The sequence below is a fragment of the Aythya fuligula genome, chromosome 28 (assembly GCF_009819795.1).
Source record: "Aythya fuligula isolate bAytFul2 chromosome 28, bAytFul2.pri, whole genome shotgun sequence".
NCBI classification, from domain to species: Eukaryota; Metazoa; Chordata; class Aves; order Anseriformes; family Anatidae; genus Aythya; species Aythya fuligula.
In genome coordinates, this window is record NC_045586.1 from 1,190,327 (window position 1) to 1,208,644 (window position 18,318).

At 40.5% G+C, this 18,318-nt stretch overlaps 3 protein-coding genes across 5 annotated transcripts; 2 read left to right on the forward strand and 1 right to left on the reverse strand.

Moving 5' to 3' along the window:
• Window positions 1-2,091: 2,091 nt before the first annotated feature.
• On the forward strand, window positions 2,092-2,568 carry LOC116499716 (scale keratin-like). Of its 3 annotated transcripts, none has more exons than XM_032204542.1 (2): window positions 2,092-2,435; window positions 2,490-2,568. In XM_032204542.1, the coding sequence occupies exons 1-2, from the start codon at window positions 2,092-2,094 to the stop codon at window positions 2,566-2,568; spliced, it is 423 nt and encodes a 140-aa protein (XP_032060433.1). The 3 variants fall into 3 exon arrangements, with proteins under 3 accessions (XP_032060433.1, XP_032060434.1, XP_032060432.1); XM_032204543.1 differs by having other exon boundaries at window positions 2,092-2,306; window positions 2,415-2,568; XM_032204541.1 differs by having other exon boundaries at window positions 2,092-2,568.
• A 6,221-nt stretch (window positions 2,569-8,789) lies between these two features.
• LOC116499767 (scale keratin-like) lies at window positions 8,790-9,188 on the forward strand. Its single transcript, XM_032204605.1, has one exon. The coding sequence runs from the start codon at window positions 8,793-8,795 to the stop codon at window positions 9,186-9,188; it is 396 nt and encodes a 131-aa protein (XP_032060496.1). The 5' UTR covers window positions 8,790-8,792.
• Window positions 9,189-13,906: 4,718 nt separating this feature from the next.
• On the reverse strand, window positions 13,907-14,260 carry LOC116499597 (feather keratin 4-like). The gene has a single exon (XM_032204349.1). The coding sequence runs from the start codon at window positions 14,258-14,260 to the stop codon at window positions 13,907-13,909; it is 354 nt and encodes a 117-aa protein (XP_032060240.1).
• Between the last annotated feature and the right edge of the window lie 4,058 nt (window positions 14,261-18,318).

The window sequence follows — 18,318 nt, forward strand, 5'->3', positions numbered from 1 at the left end:
GTCCTTGCTATAAACAGTTCATGACTGTTTTCTTCAATAAAGAAGTATAAAGTGAAATACAAATTTATAGAAAGAATACATGATTTCATAAGCCATAAAATCAGTGTAGATTTGTCATTTTCAGTTACACATTTTTCTCAGGTTGTTCCAATTCTGTCAACGATCAGCCTTAATCCATGCAAAGGATTCCTCTGTCTCTATTGCGGCATACCCCTAGGATGCTTTCTTTTGGGTGTCATATTGGGCTCATGTTGAGAAGCTGAAAGTGCAAATGATAAAAAATGATGACCTCCAAAGTTGCTCCAATTAACTCCATTTTATTTCCAGATAACCTAGTTTTCTAATGGAAAAACATGTGCACATTGGGTGACCACAGCGCTGATGAGCTGCACATTAAGCAGCCATGTTTTACCATTAATAATGGAGAAGCTACGGAAAGCATTAGCGTTATTCCTGTTGTAACACCAAGGATGTGAATGGAATGATAACAGGAATTAATATTATATATAATCTTTTGAGATGAAAGAGACTATTGTGATGAAATGCACTTATCATATTTCATGAGAGTTCAAACCAACAGTCAGCAAAACTTTAAGGACCTATGTGTCACATTAGTTTTGGGTTTGCCCCAATTATGCATATGCACAAATTGTACCTTAGGTGATCCCCATCATCTAGGGAATTGTATAAAAACTCTCCTAGTCCAGGGCTCTTCATTCCGCTTTGCTTGCTTTATTCTCCCCTGTGAAGAGGGTAAGTATCATTCTATGTGATCTCTTTCCTAAAATCGAAGTATGTTTTTCCAGACTATTTTAATTCAATATTTATGGAATCATCCATAAATGTACTAAGATTCTTAATAATGTTGGATTATTTCTCTGTGATTTTTTTTTTTATTTAGTGTTGGACATCAATATATTCAAGTTTAAAGTGGTAAAGTTAGGATTTTCAAAATTGGTCATTTCCTTTTAATACAAACTTGAGCTAGCAAAACAGCGTCCAAAACTTCAGCAGAAAGTTGTTCTTGTCAATAGGAATTTTTAAAGGAATTTGCATGTACATTTTTTATATGTGTCTATTTAAATGTATGTATATTTTGAGGGGACAGGCTTACCCAGAAGGGATACAGAAATATTGTCTGAAGAATGTAGAGATGAAACTAGGAAATCTTAACTTACTCTTCACATTGTCCTTACTTTGAGCAAGGAGTTGGACTAGATGACCTTCAGGAATATCTTCTAACCTAATATTTTTTATGGTTCTATGGTTCATTATAGTTCTAATGAAAAAAAAAAAAAAATCACAGGAGGTACTGAGTCACAATCTTCCCATGTTTTTTATTGGAGACTAGATGGAATCCTATGGTCATATTCATTCTGAAGTGCTCAGACCCCAACACACTTATCTGCAGTAGTGACATAGCTGTAGCTGAGTGTACCAGGTTCACATCTGGGAACTAATCTTTTTACCTACCCTGTGACTCTCAAACTACTTTGCAAGCACTTCAGGGCAGGGAATGCCTTCTTTAATCTGTGTTTATAGGAGGCTCAGCATACTGGTAGAACAATTTTAGGTATTGCATTTTGAAACAAGTTACAAATCAATATCCCAGAGTTGTTATTCCAGCTACTTTTTTTCCAGCTAATTTACCACATGAGCTTCACTGGTATTCAGGTTACTCTGCTTTGTTTTTGCTATTATAAAACAAGCATAAAACAACCTTTTAGACATGGACAATGTAAGAGTGACTGCAAAATATACTGAAAGTAATTTGCAGAGTAGGTGCTAGATAATATTATTGTAAGTGATCAAGAGTTGGGGAGAACAAAGAGCTACTTCTTACAGGAGAACAGGCATAAGAAATTAGGAATGAGACTATAAAAGAACTGACTTTTCAGTGTGCAATCTGGACAATGCTGATTTTTACAAGGAGAGTTTTTGCATAAATTATACTGAAGAGAAGGAAGCCAAGATCTGAAAGATAAAGCCACTATTCTAGTCCACATGTCCAAATTTTAAACCCTTTTTCCAACAGAATTTGTACTTTTAATTTACTCTTCAGTGTGTTTTGCAGACCTCCATCCCTACAAGATGTCTTGCTACGATCTGTGCCCCACCTACAACAGTGGTATCAGCTGCCCCCAGCCCATCGCTGACAGCTGCAATGAGCCCTGTGTCCGGCAGTGCCCTGACTCCACGACTGTGATCCAGCCGCCCCCCGTCGTCGTCACCTTCCCTGGCCCCATCCTCAGCTCCTTCCCCCAGGATTCAGTTGTGGGATCCTCCGGAGCACCCGTCTTTGGGGGCTTTGGGGGCTCCCTTGGCTTTGGGGGCTCTTCCCTGGGCTATGGGGGTCTGTCTGGCTATGGAGGCTCTTCCCTGGGCTACGGGGGTCTGTATGGCTTTGGGGGCTCTTCCCTGGGCTATGGGGGCCTGTCTGGCTATGGAGGCTCCTCCCTGGGCTACAGGGGCCTGTCTGGCTATGGTAGATCCTTTGGTTCTGGCTATTGCAGCCCTTACACCTACCGGTACAACAGAAACCGCCGTGGAAGCTGCGGGCCCTGTTAAACACAAGAAAATCCACTGAATAAAGTACCTGTGAAAAACAAAATGCAGATTCACCAGTGAGTGAAGGAGTGTCAGCTTTGTGCAAGCACTTGCAAATCCTGCTCAGTGTTTCACCTTCTGCAGGCTCCAACCTCTCCTTTTTTCATTTGAATTCTTCTCTGATATATTCATGGGTTCAGTTCCTTGTTATCTTCTATGTTATCATACTGGTGTCTGAATGCAGTGAGACATGTAACTTGGTGTCTTTCAAAATGCATTTGACTCTGACATCTTGGATATACATTCTTGATATTGTGATACGTGTTTGTTCTTTTCATTCTCATTAAAATTCCATTGCATCATTTAAAAAGAAAAGTGTCTTGTGGTTTACTGTTTTCATCCATTCTGAGTTTGCCAACTTTTTTGAGTAAAACTGCCTGTTGTAGTTGGAGCTGCAATAATATTGTGCAAACCCTGCTCACATGGTGAAAGTCTTCACAGGGCACCCTTGCTAGACCTGTTTCATCACTGAACTACAACAACATGGTCACAATGTACTTGCCATAGATGAAAATTGGCTTTCTTTGCATGTTACCTTATTAGATTCCCCACTCATTAGTCTGTGAGATAATACTTTGAACTACATGTTCACACTCTGAAGACTGAGCCCTTAGTTATTGCACTACAGACTTGTAATCCAATGTTGTACAATTTCACCATGACAGCTCTTAATTGAAGCTTGGTGGTTGATACCAAATGAATTTCAGATTCTGTGTCTCTCTAGCACAGATCAGCCTGGGTCCATACTGTTAAATTTTCTCTCTCCAGTAATTTTTGGCAGTAATTTTGTGTGCATGTGACAATTCAAAACCACAAGGACCATTTGCATAATTTCTAAGTATATCTGTTTGAGTTCCTTGGTTTGAGAGTTCTTTAGATCCGTTTAAGTAATATATATATAAAGTATACATTTAATTTATATAAATATTATATTGGTATCCTCAAACCAAGTAAAAATACTGTACCACACATTTTCTGTCTTCTGTACCACACATGGTCTATCTTTTCTTGTTATCCGTAAGGCATGTAACAGTCTTCTGATCAAGCAGATGGTTATCACACAAGATGTTTTTCTTTCTGTGGTTCAGCTGCCAAAAGATCTCAGGCTACGTATTTTACTAGAATAAGAAGCATGGCTAACCATACTGTAGGAGTGCTCAGTGAATGTCTGACTGGAAGCTGAAGAGAGAATATAAAGAAAGCAATGCAAGAGCTGCTAAGCATCTCCAGCTCCTCTCTCCATTTACAGAGACAGTATATACTGCACTTCCTCTGCACCCAGTAGCCAAAAAGCCAGGTATGAATCTGCCTTTTATTTGTTCTTATTTTCTAGTCATCACTGATAAATTGACTAGCTTTCCAGCATTAGCAAGACTCACAGCTTCCATAATGGTATCCAGCACCAAAACAACAGCCAGAAAGAATGTACAACTTGCCTAGTCCTGAAAATCTGAGAAAATCTGCTGTGGTAAAGACCACCATAACCAAAGTTCCCATTAACAAAAGGAGCCCTTAAGGATGGGTACTGACAAAGATCCCGCTATGCTGTCCTGGAGGAAGGAACTAAGCATCTGGTCTGGCAAGGTGATGAGAGCGAGTGGTGGCTGAATCACTACCCTCAGGTCAGGGCAGTCAGCTCATTGCAGCTCCTGGCACTGGGTCCAGATACAGACTGGTCAGCTGACAACATGACAACGTCTAACTGCAGCATAGCCCAAACCCCCTGCAACAAAAAGCTTTGAGCTCATGGTTATGGGAAAGGCCCAGTAGCCTGTATCCACAGGAACACTGACTTGGTTACAGATCCATCCTACCTGACTGCAGCTACCTAGCCCAGATCTACTTGGTCAGATCAATGTAGTTCCTCATATTTGTATGAGCCTTCTAAGAAAAAAAAAATTAAGTAAGAATGAATTATTGCTTAGAGGAAACACAAGAATATAGAAGGCTACATGCTTCACCAGACAGATGGCTGCTCTTATCCTAAGCCTTTTCTCTGATACAAGTCAGTTCCATGTTGTCTGAAATTTAGTGCAAAGATCCTGATGCTGTCCATCACTGAATGAACTGCCTAATGGCTCACTGGGCTCCTAACACCCAGAAGGCCCTTTTTGCACTGAGTAAGGGAGCTTTCCTTGTGTCCTTTTAATGCCTGGCTTTCTTCCATACAAACTAAGTTGATATGGCATTTGGAAGACCAAGAAACTAGGAGGACATGTTCTCCGTTCGACCTGACTGTGACTAGGAGTGTAGGAGTGCAGAACAATTTGTAGGATTACAGTCTGAGGTTTTGGCTTCTGCTTAGAAGATTATAAACCAAGATCTGGGCTAGTGGAGAGCTGATAGCTCCTGACAATAGATTTAAAAAAATACCAGTTCAGCCCTAAAAGACAGCATATAACATTGCTGCCTTGTAAATGACAAAAGAGGAGTAACTCAAATTTACATAAAACCCAATAGTTTGATATCTAAAGAATATTTTTTCTCCAAGAAGAAGGCAAGAGAAGCAAATCGCAAGGCAGCTTTGAGGAGGGACTTTTATACACTTCTCAAACTGCCTGAAGGACCTGAGGCTCCCATTAGCACCAGCCCACATTTATCACACATGGTTCACCTCAAAATGATGAAACAGTTTTGCTCAATATTTATGTTTATTAGTTGATTCAAATTCTCATGCTGCTTGAAATGCAAATTACAAAACAAATATTTCTTTCATCTTAACACTTAATTGGCAAGATTCATATTCCTGGTAACATTCCACTAACTCCATTAGAATGACAGGAGGAATTATGCTGGCTTCACTTACTTACCTCTTGTTTATATAGTTGACATAATGATGGTGGCTCAAATGTCAACCACAATTGACATCTGCTTTCATACGCAGGTTTTCTTTCCATCCTTCCTTACCCATGCTAGATAAAGTATAATTGAGACAAAACGTGGTGTCTTTCTTGTGAAATCAACAATCTTTGCATGCAGTTGGAACTTACATTTGAACATGACCACCTTGCATTTTTTCAGGGGAAAAATCAAAAGAAATATTGTAAAGTACTTTTTAAAATCACCCAGACTCATGCCTTATCTGCCAAATATCCAGTTCTTCTGTTTCTTCATATCTGAGAGGTAAATCCATTCATCAAAACAAAGGTAAATGGGGTAGACAGTTCACTGAACTTGACTTGGAAAGTCCTAGGAAAAGCTTTCAAAACACGAGGACAGAGGCAGGTGCTGCAGATCTTCGTGATGCAGACAGCAAAGGGTCTGTGAATTCACGCAACATCAGCATTGAAGGAGTCTGTACACAACGAAAAACAAATAAATACAAACCTACTTTGTAGTAAGAAATCAGCTGAAATCCTAGAGTTAGAAGTTATGAGCTGGTAATAAGAACAGGAAGAGTCCACTTGACCAGTAAAATTTCAAAAAAATGTATTTCAAATGCTGGGCTTCTTGAATACAACCACATACTTATGTTACAATAATGACGCACCAATTCATGCATAAACCATTAGAGAGGCTTTATGAAGTGCTTAAAAACCACACACAAAAAAGCAATTTAAAATCCTTTGTGAGTATGATTGTTCTTGTGATCCTCCAGTGCTGTCTCAAAGTCTGGAAGAAGAATCTCATAATTTAAATATAATTTCTGTTAGAAATGTTGTGGTGTTTGTAATTTAACAAACAACTGATCTGTAAGCAAACAAGGAAATCTGAGGTTGAATGAGGCACTGTTTATTAGGGAGAATTTCAGAATATGGGTGGGATATATCTATTTGAACCTTCCCCATTTAAATGCTGGGTGTTTCATTTAAGCTTGTTTTGTGTGTCAATGAAAGCAAAATTGCTATGTTTTGAGGATGATACAAATACTGGTAAGGTAAGCATCAGGATGAATTGTCTTGCAACAACTCTTGTTCCTCACCGGCAAATATCAGGAAAGCCTGAATAAGTGGTTCAGACAAGTCACTTGAGATCTGGGAAGTCAAAACAGGGCTCTGCAAGAGTATGCACTCTGCAGGTGATGTTCTGCTAATCAGGAAAGAAAGAGGAAAAAAATCCATTGCCATAATATTCCATTCCTTTTGCTGCCACTTACCCAGTGTGTCTGTGAAGAAAACACTTAAAAATGGCTTTCTGAAGGTATGGGTTCACTCTTGTATTTTATGACTGTGGGTGGGAACAGGATCAGAAGGTGTCTTCCACCTCACTGAATATCTCATTGCAAAATGTGTGAGTAGATTAGATTCTAGCCTAGTTCTGAAGTGCTTAAATATAAACACATATATGACAGCAAGTTATAGCACAGATTAAAATCATTACGGGAAGTTAATGAAGGAAGTGCTAAATAAATAGAACCAGTTTAATTCTGCTTGCAATGCCAGTGAGGAGGGTGGAATGATACTAGCAAAGAAGCTGGTAAATTAAGCTCTAGATGAAAGAGACCTGGGAGCTGGAATGTGCATATCATGCTATTCAGAGATTTAGGGTGATTTTGCAAACAGCGAGCAACAACAATTTCATCATTTTGGGAAGTTAAATGCTTCAAATTTGGGCTGGTTGGTGATTATGACCTCATGTGTACACTGCCTCAGCCCCCCCCAGGCAATCTGAAAAGCTGTATAAAAGGAGTGGGTACTCAGACCTACTTCATCTCCTCCTACAGACTCTCCTCTACATCAGGTATGTCTCATCTCTTTCTAAATGCCAAAATGTTTTTCTACTGCACCTTAGAATACAGTACCCCACTACCATGTTAAGTTTAAGTTTGTAGAACTATTTTGTTGTGTCGTACCCCCCTCCCCCCCCCCCCCCCCCCCCCCCCCCCCCCCCTTGTTTAAAGTATATTTGCAAGTTTTAGGAGACACAAAAAGGATTGAGGCATTTATTTCACTATTATTCATATTTTGGCATTTCTGTCCTGTTAGCAGATTGAAAATATAGGAAGGCATAAGCTTTAAAATGCAGAGTTCTCCTGTACCATTTCAGTTAATAACTAAATCAGAAAAACATGGCTATAATCTAAGCTGTTCAGGGACCCAGCTGAGTAAAGAGCATTATCTACATGGGAATTTTATTGCAAAATAATCCTAGCTTGCATTTAGTTTATACGGATAGGTAAAAACTGAATCCTACTTATTTTAAACCCTAGTTATTTTCCCTAGAGACAATAGCAAGGAAGGCAGGAAGTCTGATCTAGCGTATTTGTCAAATATCCACTTGCAAATTGAGATCCAGATTAGCTATTTGGATACACTGAGTTCAATGCTTTGATTCTCTGCATTGCATGGCTATTATATGAACAAAATATTTCCTCTTTTTTACTGGAAGCAGTGGCAAGCCACAAGCTTTAATAGCCAGTCTTTCTGTGGAAATGGTAGTTTGCAAACTGGATTTTTATCTGATGAAGAAAATCAGCTGCTTATATTTTCCCAATTTCCTCCACACTCAGTATAAAATTGTACAGCTATGACAAGAAATATGTGGATAGAAATATTTCATACGGTAACTTTATATATCAAGTATATGAATCTCTCTTTGGGCTCAAATACTTTGAGGGTTTTACCACAGGTATTAGAGAGATTAAGGGAATGTGGAGCTAAAAAGGAACAACTGGAAGTAAATTATCCCAGAGAGCTTAAAAGTAGACAGGGACCAGAAAAGAAGCATGAAAATCTGCAGTTAAAATAGTGTTGAGTTTATGTCTCCATTGCATGTTTCCTGACTCAAAACCTGCTTCTGTCTCATTTGGTACAATAAAGAAGTCATGTCTGGTGTAGATATTACAGCTCTGGGGTTTCAAACTGCATTGCTCAGGGAGGAGAACTTCTGTTTTCGTAACACTTACTGCTGATGCTTTTGTCCTCCAGGAGGGAATTTAAAAAAAAAAAAAAAAGAGAGAGAGAGAGAGAAAGAAAAAAAAAAAAGAAGAAAGCAGCAATTTCAGAAGGCTTGGAGGATGATACAATTGCAGGGATAGGATAGGGAGAGGATAAGGATAGGGAAGATCAAGGTGATGATGATCAATGCAAAATTTTGTGAATTCATCAATTTTGCCTGTGCATCAGACAATCATTTTGCTTGTTCCTCAACAAGCCAGCAACAAATGTCGTGCTCCAGTACAACTTGTGCTTTGTGTTTCCTCAGCTCTGTGCTCTGTGTTTCAGGTTCACCTCCCCTGCAGAGAAATGTCCTGCTATGACCTGTGCCCCACCACCAGCAGCATTGCCTGCCCCCAGCCCATCGCCAACAGCTGCAATGAGCCCTGTGTCCGGCAGTGCCCTGACTCGACGGCCTTCATCCAGCCGCCCCCCGTTGTCGTCACCTTCCCCGGCCCCATCCTCAGCTCCTTCCCCCAGCAAGCCGTGGTGGGCTCCTCCGGAGCACCCGCCTTTGGGGGCTCCCTGGGGCTGGGGGGCCTCTATGGCCCCAGGAGCTCTTCTGGTTATGGGAACTCTTTGGGATATGGAGCACAGTACAGTTACGGGAGCTCAGCCCTCTCCACATTCGGCAGCGGGTACTGCAGCCCCTTCTCCTCCCGACGTTACAGCCGGTTCCTCCGTGGCAGCTGCGGGCCATGCTAAAGGTAGAAGAGCATGGAAGAGTCTCTCATGAAGACATAAATGCAGAGCAGTGAGGATGGGGGTTCAGCAATTTGGCAGCCCTGCAGTGGAGCTGCTGCCACTTAGCATTTCTGATCTTTCATCTTCTTTTGGTTTTCCCTTCAGTTTCTAGTTTATTGTTCACTGTTGGCACCTGTTCAAGCTTTCCCATTTAAAAAAAACTATTGTGGGCCAGCATATGCGATATAAGCATCCCTCATAATGGCAACTGTCTTCATTAGGAGTGGCACAACAGACAGAAGAAAGCCAGCTGAGGACAGCAATATTTCTGAACAGGACATTTGTTGAACATTCTCTGAAACTGTCTGGAAACAGTTTTTTGTTGGTTTTTTTTTGTTTTGTTTTGTTTTGTTTTTTTTTCATATTCTGTGATATCTTGCTTTGCAAACAAAGGCATTTATTTCTCATTAAAGTTTTGTTGCATCACAGAAAGCTTTCTGGTTTCCCTTGCGCTTGTTCTGGGTGGTGTTCTGCCATGGCCAGGAACAAGCTGTTAACTGAGAATTACTGCTACAAAGCATTTTAGTACAGATTGAATTTACACAGTGTCATAAACATTTCCATAACAACACCCTGAGGAGGAGCTGTTCATCCTTTGAAAATGTTAATGGCTTGAAATAATGTAGTATCTTAACTTCTGTTATTTAAACATTATTTCAGTGGGGCCTTTCCAAGAGCATTCAGACAGATAAGTGTGGGTTTCCACATTGAGTTCCGCATGACCACAAATGCCACTGAGGTATTATCCAGCAGAGGACTTTCCAAAAGTAAATTTGCACCTGTAAATTCACAAATACAATGCTCAACTTACAGCCCTGACATTGCCCAGCAGTGTTTTAACTCCAGACATCGCAAGCAGCGAATGCAATGCTCATCCCTCCTTGTAGTCATCAGCCTGTCTGCCCCAGTAGGAAAGAGGAATAATCCCTGTTTCCTTTAAGAAATAACTAGTTCAGTAAGTATCGGGAGCAGAAGACACTCAGAGCTTCTGAGCTGTTGGTAATATAGCCAATTGTAATTGCAATGAAGCTGCAAATGAGGCATGTTCAGTGCTATGCAAACAAAGAGTAAAGCCAAACCCTGCCCTCAGGTGCTTTCAGAGTAAACTGACAAGACAAGCAAAGCATGAGCAGCCTTGCTCTTTTCCCTTTTTAGCAGATAAGCATCTTTTGTACAGAGATTAAAGGCTATGCTTTCCATACTGAGAAAAACATTAGTTAACATTCTCCCCAGGTGACATGGGAAATGCTTGGTAAAGCCCAGAATTGGATTCTCTCCAATGTCCCCATCTAACATTCAATGTACAGTCTCTGCTTCCAGAGTTCTATGCCATTGGTTAGCTCCAGGTTTGGTCTTCAATGGTGCTCACATCTCCTGTAGGAAGAGGAGGAAAATAGCAGGGATAAGGAGCTCACAGTGGAATATTCCTGTCTGGCATACATCAGGATGGAGAGCATTTCAGTAATGCTAATTTCTGTCTTAATATTCAAATTTACCTGTAGTCTAGTTCACTATTCTCACTACCATTTGTTAGTCAATTTGTTGGTGTTTAAAATTGAATATATTCCATTTACTTTATTTTTTTTTTTCCCCACGATAGAACTCTGAAAATGAAATAATCAAACTGGCATGTTTCCATGGACTTCTGATTATATTAGCTGAAAGACTGCATTACATGGCTAGTATACAGGACAGAGGAAATTTAACAGATTCAAGACATGACTTCTGAGATTGTCTTTTAAGTAAAAGGGGAGAATTAGCTAAAAAAGAGACAATTCTTCAGGTTTCTCTGACAGAACATTTTAAAATATCTGAAACATTCGAGTTCAGATCCTCTAGCTGCAAAACAGGTGAAAGGTTGACTGTAAGTGATCGATTTGCTAATTGCTCCAGGTCTAAACCCTGGAAGGAAGCTGGCATTCAGCAGGGCACATTTCTGGTTCTGCTATGCTAAGCAATTGCACCTACAGGACATTTACCAGTGGTGAGAGCCTGAGCCATGTAACAAACCATTAGGCTCCAGCAGTGAGTAAATATTTAGTGAATCCATCTATTTAAATCAAACATGAGAGGCTTAACTCCCACAGATATGTCTTGAGCTGTAATTTAGTGTGGAGGAGGATACACACTTTGGGCTATGTTTGCAACATCTTTATGAATCAACTTCTAATTGCATCTCCTTTAGTGATAGAATTACTTTGTACTAGGGTATAAACACATTTAGATGAGAGGAGAGTGTAGTGACCTCTATAGTTCAAGATGAGACAGTGACCTGATTTCATTTATTATTGCTTCCCATTTCTGGTTGTTACTTGTTTCACTGACAGAAGGAACAGGAGTCTGAGTCACTGGAACTAAGTGCCACCATCCTGAACTTCCCACGGCTGACCAAGAGCTGTGGGGGACCTCAGTCAGACGTGGTCCCTGTGTTGCAGTGGCTGACAAACTGTCAGGATCCCAGCACTCCTCCATAGGAACACCAGAAAGCAGCCGGTGTTCCTCCCATCTCATGTCTGCATGTGGTCTGACCTGAGATGCATTCCAGCTGCTAGTGAAATTAGTCCTCTTATTTTTCATCGTGTTCTTCTGTGATTACACCCAGGTGCAAGTGTAATCAAAGTTCAGCCTGATGTGCATTTAGGAAGTGGCAGATTGCTAATGGTCAGGAGCAGAGCAGAACAAAGGAAAGTGGTTAAAGAACTGTCCTTCTGTCTTTGCTCTGGTGTATGCTCCTAACATGCAAATTCAGACTGGCAGATGAGCATCGGTAATGCCAGTTTTGTAGCTCCTGCTCTCCAAAGGACTGTCAAATAACAGTGGTGTGCTCTGTCAAGTGCCATTCAAAATCATTAGAGATCACTGTTCAATTAGTACTGACTCCAATTATCTATTTATAGCATAGACTCCAGCGTCTGCTTCCCATGCCTGCCTTTTCTGTAGCATAGTAGGTGAAACATCTTCATCCAGGTCTGCTGACACCATTATTGAAAAGAGCCTCTTTTGTTGTGATCAATACCATAGTAATGTGGCTTAAAAATATCTGATTTGGTTGCCTTAGTGCTCTGCATAGCTGTGCAAATGAGTGCGCTTTTTTGACAACATCTGTGTGACTCCAAGAATAATCATACAGAGCACTGCAGACAGAAGAAGCATAAAAACAAGACAAAGCCTTCAGACACATCCTAACAAGAAAGAGGTGTTGGCTGGCTACCTCGTTGTAGCCTCATCTCATTTCAGGTACTTTTACAAGTGAAGTCACACCTCCAACCTCTTTGAAGTTATTACCACATGCTTGATCCTGCCTAAACAAATTTCACCAGCATGACGCTGGGCTTTACCCAGAATCAGCCTGCTGAAGCATGGTGAGGTTTGCCAGTGCAATACTGGCGTTTCACATGGGGAACAGCAGCAGTGCTGAGCAATGTCTGACCTCTGGTCCCTCAGAGCCCTGGCTGGTATTGCAACTGTAAGCAGTGTCAGTAGGAGGTGAATGCCTCCAAATGATCTCTTCTTCCCTATGCATGCAGGAGGCCACCAGATGACCGATAGCTATGCTAATTTTATGCAAACTGTCTCTCTAGAAAAACAGCTTCAAATGACTTGCTAAGCAGCTTGGACTTGTGCTGTCATTTATGAGTAGGTTGAAATTTAGGTGTAAGCCTGAGATGGAAATTAGTATTTGACATGAATTATACGTATGGCTCTTCAGAGAAGACTAAATGTTTTTTCTTTTATTTATTTTAACTGAAGCTGCCAAGAATTTAGAGGTATTAATGGGCTACTTCAAGAATGCATAGAATTTCAGTGAAGATTCACTATGCAGTTAAAATTTCCTGTTAGCCATTCAAAGGAATCTACCCACAGATTATTACGTGCTATTTTTAAACAATGGAAAATATCGTAAAACCAATCTAAGAGGTGTTATTAAGTCGGAGCCTTGGGCAAGTAGCGAGACACAGGGAAGATCTTCAAAATTACTTGTGTATTTAACTTTCTTCGCTAGCATGTAACAAATACACATTGAACCACACCTCTCCTGGAGGAAATTTCAAACTTAGTTGTATGAGTTACAAAAGCATGTTTATCCAGCATGAAATTACTTTTGTGCAGAAGGCAGTCATTATGCTACCTCCTGCTTAAAAGGCCTGGTCATCTTCCAATTTGAGGTGTTGAAAGAATGTGAACACTGTCACGGCTGGCTACAAAGACTGATGCTCAGTCAGAATGGTATATAAATAGAGAATGGTGGGCAAATAAAGAACAGGAAGCTCAGAATGTTGATGCAGAACTATTTATTGAGAGAATAAGAAGGAGAAGATGTGATGGAGCATGAAAAATTTGTCAGGGTCCCATTAAAGACTTCAAACAGAGAATTGTTCCCAGGCTGTGCATTCCACATACATTACTCTTTCTTTTTCATAGCAGAGGAAGATTTACACAGTGCTGTCCAACTTTTAAAAAGCCAAAGATTGGTGATACACCTAGGACATTATTATATGGAGCCACTGATAAGAATAGTCAGAGAACTGAATTAAATCATTAGCCTGATAAATACATGTAATTCTGGTGTTCAGAGATGGTGCTCATGCCCCAGAAAAGCCATGCCAGTAACAGAGTTTGTGGAGATGCATCTTCCTCTGTGCTGAGTGATTGCTCCTTTTATTTTATTCACTGCCCATTTAACATGGTCTGCACCTCCCAGCGCCATAGCCACTGGACCCATAGGAAGAATATGACTTCCCATAAGTGTACAGGCTTCCAGAGTCATAGAAGCCCCTGAGACCCTGAGAGCTCGTGTATCCAAATGAGCTCCCAAAGCCAGCTGGTGCTGAGCTGCCCACAATGCTCTCCTGAGGGCAGGAGCTGAGGATGGGTCCTGGGAAGGTCATGACAACAGGTGGTGGGTAGATCACAGCTCTCGAATCACCACAGGATGTAACACAGGGCTGGCTACAGGCATTCACCATTGGCTGCGGGCAGGTCACCTCGCAGGGTGCAAGGCAGCGGGAGCTGATCTGTCTGTAGAAAGACATCTTCTGAAAATGGAGACAGATCTGAAACACACAACACCGTGGCAACTTGAGACTGAAAGATCAAGAACCAAAATAATGGAGATTAGGCTAGGAAGAGAAAGAATGAAAGACAGGGAGAAGAGGTGGAACATGGAGATTTCAGCTGTCCCTTTTCTCATCTTCTTTTTATGCCCTCTTCCTTTCCCAAAACAATCTCTGTTCCTCCTGGGTCCTAATTTGGTACCTAAAAATATTATTAATGAGCAACGAAATTGTGTATTTTTGCTTGAGCTATCCCACTATCTACTATTTCTCTTTTCTGCCATTCCTTTTTGTACCTGAATTCTGTGACACTTGACTATTTTTTTACAAGTATCTGCAGAAAAGAACAGCAATACCAGCTAGCACTTATGTAGTAGCATCCCCTGCATCACCTGTAATCATTGCAGTATCTGCATGAGGCAAGTCATTGTTTTCCCAGCTTTAAGGAAGAGGTAACTGAGGCTGAGGAGTGAATGCATTGCCCAGAGCCATTTGATGAGGTAACAGGAGAGACCAAGTTAAAATTTGGGCAAGCCTGATTGTCAGTGATAGTGTTATTCCAGAGCCCTGCAGATGCTACAGCTTGCATCAAGATTCCCTGCAATCACCTTGCAGCTCCTCTGGATCTCCACCCTGCCCTACTAAAACCCATAATATGAAAAGCTGGAAATAGAGTAGGAACAATGTCCTACTGTAACAACTACATCATGTGATGCCTGACAGGCTTCAAATTAATTCAGAAATAATTGCAAGGAACAAGAAAAAAAACATAGCTAATGGTGGCTTCCTTGCTCAGTTTCAGAGCCAGAGTTAACTTTTTTTTTGGTAGTCACCATTGCAAGTCAATGTATCCAAAATAAGGCAGATTCCTGAAGGAAGAATGGTCAGGCTGAAGGGCACAGGAATTCAGCACATCTCACTATACATAAATTTGCATATCCTAAACTATCAGCTGCTCTGAAAATTCTTTTCCTGTTTTTTTACAGCCTGTCACTAAATAAGTAGGAAACAACTCATGCTGAAAGAAAGCTTTAAACATTTTAAACATTTCTTAAGTCATAGTTTTGTGTCAAAGTCCTATATTGCTACAGCAATATCAAAATAGCTGTAAGGAAAAAGGCTCAGACTTACCCCTCCACAGCAAAGAGCAGGTAAAGAGAAATGGTTAGAGCAGCCCAACACTATGAGCGCTTTTATGTCTTTTCTTAGGCAATCGGGAGGATGTGAGACATTCTTCATGTATGATGTCCTAATGCATTATCAAACAAAAATTCACTCCACCTGTAACTGCCCCAGATAATGCAATTATTTTGCTCAGCGACAGTGATTAGTATCATGTTCTTGTCATTATTACTCTGACAGACAAAGCTGTATGAAGCCTTTCCTCACTAACCTTCAAGTGCTAAATTCCTTTCAGGTATTTTTTTTTCCTCATTCCACAATGAATCTGTCTTCTTTTAATTGTTTTATTTCCCCTCTATTTCTCTGAATGCCTCATAGAGCAAAGATTGCTCAGAAGTTTAACAATAAACAGAATATGGTGACATAGCCGGAATACCACACCACTTTTCCAAATCATCTTCCAATAAGGGGGCATTGTGCAATTTATCCCATCATACTCATGCATATTATTTCCCATGACTGATATAAGACACATTAAACTCTATCCGCACCTTCCAAGACCACGTGAAACTGTGCATCACCCTAGGAAAACCTTGGGCTGAAATCTCAAGTCCAGTTTCAGCTGATGCAGAAGACTGGTGCTTATTTCAGCAGATATGTTCCTCTGCTCTAGCACCCTGTCTTCAGTTCTTCAGTTTTTTACTAGTAAAATTATTTTCGATAGAATCTATGCATTTCGTGTGTTCACACTGACATAATTTACAATAGCTTATTTTTATCCTCAAGAAGGTGTATTCTTTGCCTCTTTTCTCCTTCTGGGGAATTGAAGGTTTAATGACTGAGTTTGAATAACTTTCAGACTCCTGTCCCAAAATGCAATTTGTGTTCCAGTTTGCCCACCTGCACTTGGTAACCGTTTGCAATACAGTAGTGTAACGCCGTGCAGGTGAAACTTGCAGGAAGGCTGGGGAAACCTCTGTCCCAAGGACGCCTTGGGATTTCTCTCAGTGTTTCCCAGCACTGCCTATGGAGACGCCCTTCATGCTACTGATAGTGAAAGACTCAGATTAAAAAAAAAAAAAAAAAAAAAAAAAAAAAAACAAGGAAGGAGGGAACGTGTTTTCGGCAAACAAGCCACACGGTCTTCTCTTCCTGCCTGAACCACACCTGGTTTCACTTTGTCTGGAAATGGGTGATGACAGGGATGGTGCTACCTGCAAATGAATCACATTGTTCTTAGAGATGCATCCCTCTCCAATCCATCCTGCTCTCCTGAAAGGGCAGAGAAAGCAATGAAAGGATCTATCAATGCTACTGACACCCCAAAGTACTTCTCTTGATTCATGATATTTAGGGTGACATCCATATGCTTTAATTTTATAATTGTATGGACCCACAAATCAGGGTCTGGATTCCTGTCGTTATGCTTTTTCCAATATAATGGAAGTTTTGGGTGTTTCACTGACCTGAACCATTCTGTGATTTTGGCCGGTGCAAATACATTACAGAAAAATATTCAGAGACAAATAGCTCTTTGAAAAGCAAAGTTAGCACGACACATGGAATACATCTACACAGGTTGTCAAATGACAATACCCCTGTGGAACACTTACATCTATTTGATGTGAACTATCAGCAAGCACATTTACTAAATTAGCATAACATTTTTTCTATATCAAATATATAAATATATATTATTGTAACGCATCAAAAAAGACTTTGAGATGTATCTGCAAAAACTTCCATGCATTGACTTTGGATTATTGAACTACAAGAGCAACTGAAAATTCTTCCTGGCTGTCATGAAGTGCCACCACAAGAATAACAAACAGACACCTTTCATTGCAGTTTCTAATTGAATTCTTAACTTTGCTCATGATGCCCAGATATCTCTGTATGATTCTTCCAAGCCCATGGTGGATAGTTATGGAATCATCCACCCGAGAGCACATCTCATACAGTGTGGGTGGAATTTGTCTCATCTGGTAATACAGCACACCCAGGTTGCAAGGGCATGTCTACTACACCCTAGGAGGAGTCACATAACAGCACACTTGGATGAGCCACCTGAAAGAGAGACGGGAAATGCAAAAGAAAAGGAGCATTTGCTAAGGAGGAGGGGTTGAGCAGCACTTTCTGCTTAAGCACAAATATTTGTAAGTGCTTTACAAATAATTCTTATGCCTTGGCATTACTATAACTCAAGCCCAAAATCATGACTGTTTTTGTGGCCACATTAAGCTGTGGCTGGGATGGCCACAAAGCCTAGCCTGGACCACAAGATAAACATTTATAGGGATAAGAGGACTCAGCACTGCACTCTTGTGGCTTCATGGAGAGCGTGACTCGAGTGGAGTAAACCTGAGTTACTTCAGGAACTGCCAGAGGAGGAGGAGAATTCACAATTCTGGGCTGAAGTACTGGCATACCCTCAACTTGTCGTGAAAATTGCAGTGCCCTTTCCAGATCAGAATTAATGATGCAAGTCTGGGACTTTTAAATCATCCTTAATTATCAGAAGTGCTTGTATAGTTCTGTTGATTTAACTGTGTAACAACAGATTATTTTGTCTGATATAAGTAGAATAAAACCCTAATAACCTAATGAGGCACAGACGTCACCTTAACACAGTCTGTTATTAAAGTCCTTCTAGGCTATATTCCCTTATGTCCTATGACACGATAATCTTGGCATTTCTGCAAAACATACAGTGAGTAAGATTCAGCCAGCACCTTGTGCACAGTGATGGTCATGATACAAAGTGAGGACAATAGTAAAGTGACAATATGTATCTGAATATAAAAATAGACCTATGTTAAATGTTGATATATTCTAACCCAAATAACCACACTCAGCATCTATATTTTTTGGCTGAGTCATGAGGCATATGTACTTCCCAGCAAAAAGGGAATTCT

Excerpts from the sequence above, each read along its gene's own strand:
- LOC116499716 (XM_032204541.1), top strand. The coding sequence starts at position 2,092 with ATGTCTTGCTACGATCTGTGCCCCACCTACAACAGTGGTATCAGCTGC.
- LOC116499767 (XM_032204605.1), top strand. The coding sequence starts at position 8,793 with ATGTCCTGCTATGACCTGTGCCCCACCACCAGCAGCATTGCCTGCCCC.
- LOC116499597 (XM_032204349.1), bottom strand. The coding sequence starts at position 14,260 with ATGTCTTTCTACAGACAGATCAGCTCCCGCTGCCTTGCACCCTGCGAG.